This window comes from Wolffia australiana, chromosome 12 (assembly GCF_029677425.1).
Source record: "Wolffia australiana isolate 7733 chromosome 12, ASM2967742v1".
Classification (NCBI taxonomy): Eukaryota; Viridiplantae; Streptophyta; class Magnoliopsida; order Alismatales; family Araceae; genus Wolffia; species Wolffia australiana.
The window spans coordinates 10,819,611-10,829,507 of NC_135846.1; the positions used below are offsets into that span (position 1 = coordinate 10,819,611).

General features: G+C 40.2%; 2 protein-coding genes across 2 annotated transcripts; one reads left to right on the plus strand and one right to left on the minus strand.

Moving 5' to 3' along the window:
- Positions 1-4,499: 4,499 nt before the first annotated feature.
- On the minus strand, positions 4,500-5,816 carry LOC144710464 (putative methyltransferase At1g29790). Its single transcript, XM_078584241.1, has one exon. It carries the CDS (start codon positions 5,750-5,752, stop codon positions 4,682-4,684), a length of 1,071 nt encoding a protein of 356 aa, XP_078440367.1. The 5' UTR covers positions 5,753-5,816; the 3' UTR covers positions 4,500-4,681.
- A 1,624-nt stretch (positions 5,817-7,440) lies between these two features.
- On the plus strand, positions 7,441-8,772 carry PIN1AT (peptidylprolyl cis/trans isomerase, NIMA-interacting 1). The gene is made up of 2 exons (XM_078584410.1): positions 7,441-7,751; positions 8,473-8,772. The coding sequence occupies exons 1-2, from the start codon at positions 7,511-7,513 to the stop codon at positions 8,595-8,597; spliced, it is 366 nt and encodes a 121-aa protein (XP_078440536.1). The 5' UTR covers positions 7,441-7,510; the 3' UTR covers positions 8,598-8,772.
- Positions 8,773-9,897: the final 1,125 nt, after the last annotated feature.

The following is a 9,897-nucleotide window of genomic DNA, read 5'->3' on the forward strand; positions in this document are numbered from 1 at the left end:
AATTAACTATATCATCATATAGATTAATTAATGTCGGATCGATTTAACCCAATCGATAGGTCGAGACTCCAACACGTGGGGTGCCAAGCTACACCTCGTGTTCTAGAAGATACAAAGGAGTGTGTATCAACTCACTTATGGAGCTTGTTCATCATCGTTTAGCATGTATGCATAATCCCTCATCCACTTGATGCTCCTTGAATGACTTAGGGAATGGTCAACTATCAAACCCTAATAGGTCATCCCAGTTAGTACTGATGCATTCGAAAATCATCGGATAACTCTTCTCCGATATTTCACTGCCTTGGCCAAGGACTTCATTGCATCGTCTTCCTTGAGCTGTCACCTCTTATACCGAGGATGGATGATTCCATCCTGACCACTTAATCGTCTTCGTGAACTTCTTGATGTACCCGAACTAAGACCGTTTAGAATCCCATGATTAGAGACTCGTTGGCCATAGTCAAAGTACAACCGTCTGTCCACAAGACGTCTTTGGTGTCTCAGGTCTAAGGACCACTTACACAACCGTGACATGAATCAACCTGATTGACAGTTCGGTATAATACCATTCATGGATTCGTACGGATCAATTCAGTGAACTCTTTCCACTAAAGAGCATCCACTATCTATCCTTAGTGTCACCACACTTATGGCCATGGGACCGGTCATACTCATCATATGAGTGAGGCCAGATAGTGCTATTCTATCTGGATACTTTGATTTCCTTCTCACGTATCCTTCAAATAGGAATGTTTAGAACACATGCTTAAAGACTAGTGATCTCCATATTACGATCTCATCATAATTCACTAAGTCCGATCATGTATTCATGGACTTCATTATAAGTGTCACACGTGCACTATAATGAATATGCTCTATTAATGAACATGGAACGAGATGTGGAATGTGTGATTAGCTTGCCGGTCACATATATTTCCATCATATCTATCACTATCTCTATGTCAAAATATCTATCTTAGTCTGTATCTCCATCTTTCTCTTTCTCTACCTATCTCTATATCCATAGCTAAATCTATCTTTATCTCTTCCTATATTTTTATCCCTATCACTACCTCTATCAATCTCTATGCATATCCCTATCTTAATCTCTACCTATCCCTATATCTATTTGTAAATCAGTCTCTACTTCTTTCATTATCTATATCCCTATCTTTATTCATACCTACATCATTCTCTATTTCTATTTCTATTTCTGTCTTAACAAATCACTGTTTCTATCTCTATCTCAATATAGCTATATCTCTATTTATCTCTATCTCTATCTCTACCACTATATCAATCAATATATCTATTCATTCATATATCTATATCTATTTCAATCAAAGCCTATGCGTTTCTTTTAATCAATCTCTTTCTCTATATATCTCCATCACAGTCAAAAGTTTTATATGTATCATCTACATCTCTGTACCTTTATCTATCTCTATATGTAACTCTTCTCTATCGTTATCTGTCTCCATCTCTATATTTATCTCTATCTGTCTCCGTCAATCTTTATGCATATATTTACATCTATCTTTATCAATGTCTCTATCCCTATTTGTATCTATGTCTACAACTATCTCCAACTGCATTCCTATCAATTTCTATCTCCATTTCTATGTCTGAATATATCTCTGTCTCTCCCCTCTCTCTGTCTTTATCCCTACTTAAATCTCTCCCCTATCATTACCTTTATCCCTACGTATATCTCCACGCCTATATCTATGTCCATTACTATCTCCTGATCTATTCCTAAAAAGATCTGTCTATCTCTAAGATTATATTTATCTCAATCTCTATCCATATTTTTAACTATCTCTTTCTCTATCACTATCGTAATCTCTATTTTGATCTTTCTTTATCTATATATTCCTATTCTATCTATGTATATCTTTATAGCAATCACTATCTCAATGTCTATCTTTATCTATTTCGATCTCAGTATCTTCATCTATCTCACTCTGTAACCCTATCTTTATTCCTATCTCTAAACATTTCTGTATCTCTTTCCATATCTCTAACCTTTTCCTTTTAACATTATCTATATCTCTATAACTATCTCTATGTCTATCTCGCTCTATTCTCTCTCTCACCATCTATTTCGCTTTCACTATCTTTTTCACTCATTCTCTTTCACTCTTTCTTGCACTCTCTTCTTGTTCTCTCTCTCTCTCACTCTCTCTCAGCCTCTCACTCTCTCCCTCTCTCCCTCTTGTATTATCTCCATCTTGCACTATCTCAGTCTCTCTCTCTCAGTCTCGCCCTCTCACTTTCTCCCTCTCGTATTCTTTGTGTATTGCACCATCTCAATCTCGCTCTCTCACTCTCTCCCTCTTGTATTCTTTGTGTCTTGCACCATCTCAATCTCACTCTCTCACTCTCTCCCTCTCGTATTCTTTGTGTCTTGCACCATCTCAATCTCACTCTCTCACTCTCTCCCTCTCGTATTCTTTGTGTCTTGCACCATCTCAATCTCACTCTCTCACTCTCTCCCTCTCGTATTCTTTGTGTCTTGCACCATCTCAATCTCACTCTCTCACTCTCTCCCTCTCGTATTCTTTGTGTCTTGCACCATCTCAATCTCACTCTCTCACTCTCTCTTACTTTATTACACTCTCTCCATTTTGTATTCTTTGTGTCGTGCACTATCTCAGTCTCACTCTCTCACTCTCCCTCTCTATATTCCAATCTCCTTTCCTCACTCTCATTCTCTCCCTATTTCACTCTCTTGCTCTCTCCCTCTTTCCCTCTCTCATTCTCTCATTATCTCCCTCTCACTCTCCCCCTCTTACTCTCTCACTCTCGCCCTCTCTCATTCTCACTGAGTTTACTCTCTAATTATATTCCTCTGGCCCTTTTCTCTCTCCTTCTCTCACTCTCTCACTCTCTCAATATCGAACACTACTTCGGCACCCAAGGCGACATTCAGATGAAGTCTAGTTAGATGCAGCGAAATAACCAAGTCAACCTGAAATTGACTTTCACATTGACTAGTCAACATAGACTTTCACATTGACTAGTCATTATGATGTGGCCGTGTCGTCGCACTTCATGTCACCACTTTTAATTTATTTTGTTTTTTTCTTTTCAATGGCATGCTTACACATGTCATTTGTGTCAGAAAAAAGAAAGAGATTCACAATGATCGAGTGAAGTGGTGGCACGTTTCCACGTGCCACATCAGCATCATTCTTTTTTAAATCAATTGTGGTTGTACAAGTGTGTGCCACATGTACCATCGTTACTTTTGAATTTAAAATGATTTAGTGAATTTTTTCTCTAGATCTTCAATTTCATTTATTATGATTTAAATTCGGTCTTTCTTCCATTGGATCTAATTGAATGGCAACACATAGCGTGGCACTATTTTAAGACAAAAATATATTAATAAGTCATTTTTAAATAAATATTAAGTCTCGAAAATCTATATTCCTAATTAGAAAATTAATTTATCCATTAATAAAGTGTAAAAAATTCAAAAATGATATTCTGAAGCAGATAAGTAATTTTTTAAAGAATATGATCTAAAATCCATAAAAATACCATTATATCCACAAAAGTCAAAACTTTACTCTAAAAATTGATTTAATAATTTTAAGCTTGATAATGTGCATTTATAACTATTTTAATGCATAAAAAACATGAATCTCATGGAAATAACCCGATAATTTGCATGTTATCACCCAATGTCATTGAAAGATGAACCTGATTTGGACAAATTATACTCTTATTTTATTAGTTTACCTAAATTTATCAACAGTGACAGAAGTTTTCTAGGGGCACAATTTCACCAGAGAGGGGAAAAAAATATTATCAAGATGTTGAGAACTAATTCCATGCCTTTTATGAATTGATTTGCTTATATGACCTTATTGTCAGCCATCTTGTTGTGGGAAAAAATAGGTTCATCTATCTAGTTGAACTTAAATCAAGGGTAGAGTGAACCATGGATGAGGTAACATTAAGAGCAAAGAGGAGAATATGGCTTTAACCCTAAATTAATATAATAGGAGGATTTTTTAGGATTACTACCATCCACTATAAAGCCGAGGTTCCTTTAGACGTAGTGGATAAGGCATAATTGTATTCAATTTAGTCAAATTTCATGGAATACCTGATGAAGCACCACATTTTGAGCCTTTTGGTGTTTCTCAGATATCAAATATACCAATTGCAATTTTGAAAACAAGATAGTTTCCTATTGCCGATCATTATCATAGGTAGAAGGTTTGCTTCATAGATTGATATTTCATTGGGAAAAAAACCCTGAAATATTTTGCTCAAGGGTCACATGATTCATTTACCGAAGCTTGAGACAAATTAAATGATTTTGGGAAGAATGGCCCTTCTCATGGAGTTTCAAATTCACAAGAGGAAAACTTACGGAAAAACATTCAAATGAACTTATGTAATTTTCCAAAATAAATGTGGGATAATCGAGTCAAAATCTCACGATACTTTTGGCCTTATCCCTTCACTCCAAAGAACAGAAAAACCAGCAATACTTTCATCTCATGGGTCAATATTTCATGAAAATACAACAAAAACTTTAATATTTCTTCCGTTGACGTCGATGATAAAACACCGAGTTTCTTTCTTGCGTTGCATGGAAACCAACGGCGATAAGAGAACATGATCATCAAAGAATAATCGTGGCGTCGTCTCCGCCGTCGGATCATCCCCTGGCGGGCTTCTGCAGCAGCGCCGATACAATTATAACCTTCCCCGACCCGGCGGCGTCGGCCTTCTCCCCGACGACCCACTTGAGCTTCTTAAACCCGAACCGATCGACCAGCCCGGTCAACGCTGACTTCCCCTTCTCGTCAACGCACCGCCAGCAGTCCAACCACAGCACGCCACCCGCCCTCAGCACCCGGTCAAAGTCAAACATCAGAAACTCCGCCGCGGCCAGAGTTTCTCCCGGAGCGGCCATGCTCCCGGAGCGGACCAAATCGAAGACCGAGTCAGCGAACGGGAACCGTTGACCGGGAGTCAACTGCAGGGGGAAGACGGCCCCGCCGTCGTTGACCGGGGAGCCGGTGACCACCGTCACGTTCCTGGCCGCCATCGCGGCGGCGAAATCCCCGCCGTCGACGTCGAATCCGACGGCGATGCCGTCAGCGAGGGAGAGGACCTCGTCGACGGGGAACTCGGTCTTGCTTCTGGGCTTGATCCAGCGGGAGCCGTCGGATGGGGATCGGACGGCGGGGGGCCCGGCACCGGAGAGGCAGCGGCGGCGGGGGAGCGGCGCGCAGCCGCGGGCGAGGAGGGTTTGGGCGAGATCGGCATCGTTCGGGCAGCGGCCGCCGGCGGAGTAGCGCGTGAATTGGGCGAGAAGGTCGGCGGCGGCCCCGCAACGGTGGCCGACGGAGGAGACCATCTCCGTCATGCCGGATCGCGCGTCGCGGCCGAGCGGGAGGGGGTGGCGGTTGAGGAAGAGCTTCAATTCGGGGGGGAAAACGGACTTGGACGGATCGATCGTCGCGTACCCGAGCTTCTCGTTGCCGATCTGGTTGAGTTTCTTCTGCGCGAGGTCGATTTCGCGGAGAATTTGGGCGAGCTGGTCGGAGAAGACGGCGAGGTTGGAGGAGGACGGAGGAGGAGAGTAGTAGGTGAAGGCGTAGAGGGCGAAGAGGTTGGTGAAGACGACGGAGAAGAGCATGAGAAGGCGGAGAACGGAGGAGAGCAGCGTGGCCTTGCGGAACCGTGCCGTTCCGTCGCCGAGCTTCAGCGCTACCGCCCCCATCGCCGACTGGAGATGAACAGCCGCTGCTTGTCGGTGCCGAATCTCGTGAAGTCCTCTCTCTAGTCTCTACTACTACTGCCTACTCTTCCCCCTTTTTTATCTCTTTCCCCTCCCTTTTCTCTGTTGTTTTTCTTCTGCTGCCTACTCTTTGGAATTATGTAGATACCCCTGTTCTGGTGGTTTTGCATTTTACTCCCCTCATCTTTTACCAATTTTCATCTCACCTTCTTCTTCGTTTGAGCAAGGATTATCTATTTTCCCTCCCTTTTTACTACTTTCCTCTCTAGTCCTTTTTTTTATCTCTTTCCCCTCCCTTTTCTCTGTTGTTTTTCTTCGGCCGCCTACTCTTTGGAATTATGTGGGTAGCCCTCTTCTGGTGGTTTTGCATTTTACTTCCCTCATCTTTCACCAATTTTCATCTCACCTTGGTCTTTGTTTGAGCAAGGATTATAGTAATAAGTAAGTCTTGGTACATCAATACATGTTTCTATGCTCATTCCAGTCTTGTCCCTCGGTTATTCTCACCTTTTGCCGTCGCCCCGGGCTTTGATTGTCAGTAGTGGATAGTTGTTTGTTTTTAGATATTTATACTGAGAGCTATTCAAGTGTAGACATGGTTGTTCTGTTACTTTTGTGCGAATTATTCGTTCTGTTTGGTTTTCCGAACATAACTCTATCAAATTCGAATAGATCATTGCACAGACCCGTGTGCCGTTTTATTGTTCCCTTTGTGCGAATTTTGTTCTAATTTTGTTCGAAGGTGCAAATTTTTTTCGGTTTTGCACAAAAAAAGAACAGAACAAAGAACGAGGCCATGTGTGGTTCTTTTGTGCAAATTTTTTGTTTGCTTCAAACGAACAGAACATAACAACCATGTCTACTCCAATGTATCAATTGACAGTGCACCCGCCTCGGGGTTTGATTGTTGTTAGTGGATAGCCTCATTCTTCGAGCAAGGAGTTCAAAGGAATGGTGGGGACTCTGTTACTCTCGCCTTTTTCCATCTCCTCGGGGTTTGATTACCGGTAGCAGATAGTTTAGTGCATAGGTTTGTTTTGAGATATTGAAGTTGGGAGCTACTCCAGAGTATCAATTGACAGTGGCCCACCTCACGGTTTGATTGTCGTTAGTGGACAGTTTAGTGGATAGACCTGTTTTGAGATAATGATTTTTGGAGCTACTCTAGAGTGTTAATAGAGAACGATCCAGCCTCAGGGTTTAATTGCCGTTAGTGGACAGTTTAGTGGATAAACATGTTTCGAGAGATTGATTATGGGAGCTACTACTAGGTTATGTTTACAAAGACAGTACTCCTGCCCTCAACACAGCGCCAGGCTGTCATCTTCACTAACTCCAAGGAATTAACAAATTGAGCCAACTGCGTGGGTTATAATATGGTCATTTAGGATAACTTCCCCTCACTGTCCCATATCATTAAATATAGGCATCTTTGGAGGTTTTACATTTTACCCCTCATATTTATTGGCTATTTCATTCCAACCCTAATATTTTAAGCAATTGTGTTAAATAAGTCTACCTTGGTGGTTTCAAGATTTATTTCACTGCAGTGTAGTTATCTTAAAAATCCTCCAAATAAATGTTTTTTGTTGTATTTAGTTAATAACCTTGGTCTGTAAGAAATTATGTAAATAAGAGTATGTTGGAGGGTTTATAAACTGTCTGGTGTTCTTATTCGTTCGTGTCTCTGAAGTTGATATTTTTCGAGAGCGGCGATCGCGCCGATCGGAGGAAGAAGAGATGTCGAGTGGTCAGATTCGGCAGGTGAGGGCTTCGCACATCTTGATCAAGCACGAGGGATCTCGGAGGAAGGCTTCGTGGAAGGATCCAGAAGGGGTGAGAATTCGTAGCACGTCGAGGGAATCGGCCGCCGCGCAGCTCAAATCCCTGCAGGAACAGATCATATCTGGGGCGGCGAGGTTTGAGGATGTTGCCGTTCGTTTTTCGGATTGCAGTTCCGCCAAGCGTGGTGGTGATCTTGGTAAGGGTTTCTTCTCTCTTCGCTGAAACCCTAGCCGACTTGGGACGCCAGAAATCTATGTTCTTTTGCTCCTGGGGTCTTACGAATGTGGCAAAGATAGTTTTTTTTTTTTTTTTTTTTGCTCTGGATTTTGTTTGGGTGATGCGGTGTCTCGATTTATCGCTTCACGAGGCAGGACTGACACTCGATTATTTGTTGGAATTGATTTTCTTACTCCTGAGTTATGCGCAATTGGGATCTTGGCAATATTCATCTTTTTCTAGTGATTTTTTTGTGAAGAAAAAAACTTTGTTTGCTCTGATTATCCCCTAGTTTTAATGTTTACGTTTCATAAATTTTCAATCTGGTAGATTATATACAGCCGTGTATAACCTCGCATTCTTGAGGTCCTTTATAAATATATACATGTTATTACTCTTCTACTTATTTTCTAACAATCCGATGAATGATTCTCTTATTTTCCTACAGCTTCTAAACTGGGTACTGAAAATTTTAATTTCATACAATCATCGTAGTTGTGTGAAAAGAAGTTTGCCTATCGTTATCCCTGAATCATATCAAATCTACTCCAATTTTCGAATTTCAAACTGCTAATATTTAGGGACCTTGCGCTTATGTGTTGTCATCACTCGGAATTTCACTTAATCAGGAAACAAGTATTCATTGAAAATGATTATAATGTTAAATGTTGATGTAAACTGATTTATACATTTAATTGCAGGCCCATTCAAGCGAGGCCAGATGCAGAGGGCGTTTGAAGAGGTCGCTTTTGCCTTGAACGTGGGTGAGATCAGCGATATCATTGACACAGACAGCGGAGTCCACGTCATCTTGAGAACCGCTTGACAAGGGGATTTTTTGAAATTCGGCGGATTCTTTCACAGTTCGTACCAACTGTGAGTGATTCATATCTCAAATGATGTCATGCCATGCATCATGAACCATGCTCGTGAACCACTGACTATATTCTTATTTATGGTTGTAACCCTGCTTCAATAAATATCTATACGATTTTGAAGCTCGTTTGTTTGTTGCATTCTTATTTAGTACTTGCTGTCTCATCTGCGTTTGGGTTGATTATGCTTCCTACTTGTAGATATTTAAGCAGGGATAGAGAGATGTTGACTTGGTTTTTTAAAACGTTTTTCCTAGGGATTGTAATTAAGATAGAAATTAATTAATTATTCACCAAGTATGTATTGTCTTCCCTGAAGAATGGGGTTAGGAAGAAAAGGTAATGCATACAAGGAGTCTTAATTATTGGGGCTAATCTCTAGTATTGTTCTCAACACTTTCTTTTTCCAGATTCTCACACGTGCTATGTCACATCAATTGTCTAGGCCACAAAGACTTATAAAACTTAATGTAACGAAACAATTAAAACTAAATTGATTGAAAATGACAAAATAGAATATTAATCCACGTTGAAAAAAAATCTTACGATTGAGTTGTTGTGCACTATTTCAAAGGTCAACCATCTTCTTAACTATGAATATAAATTGTTTAAATTTTTATTTAATGACATCCTAAAGGGTCTGGACATGGTCCCATGGCTGAAAGTGATTTTATTATCATAAGACTGTGTCGACCAATTCATTTACCACTCTAGGCTATATATATTTAGCTTGAACATTCGTCAAACACTATTGTATGCTTTCAATAACAATTCTTAAGTCTTCCCTATTCAGATGTACTATTTGGTGATGATTTGAAGGACCAAGGATGATGTTATCTCATATCTTAAAAATATTTTGGAAGCTAAAATTGGTCTTCACGTAGCCAAAAAATCTGATCCATAATGCACAATATGTCCTAATTGAATTCAAATAGAAATAACTAACATAGGTCATGGTAGTATGTTGTTTTATACAGGTGAGACATATAGTATGACTGGATAGGAGTATATTACACATTAGAGGAAACCTTCAAGTTATACGCTCTGACAAATTTTCTCCTTATAACTGTTCTTTGGTCTTTTGTGTAGAAACTTTCAGTATTCTTTGGTCTTTTGTGTAAAAAGTTCCAGTATTATTTTGTCTCATAATTAAGGTACATGAAAAGAGATAAGTCCATTTCTCTTGGAGTTCTCATTCTTGATGCAATATTTCCTTGGTTCTTGTGGATTAAATAGTTTTAAGTTTCTTAA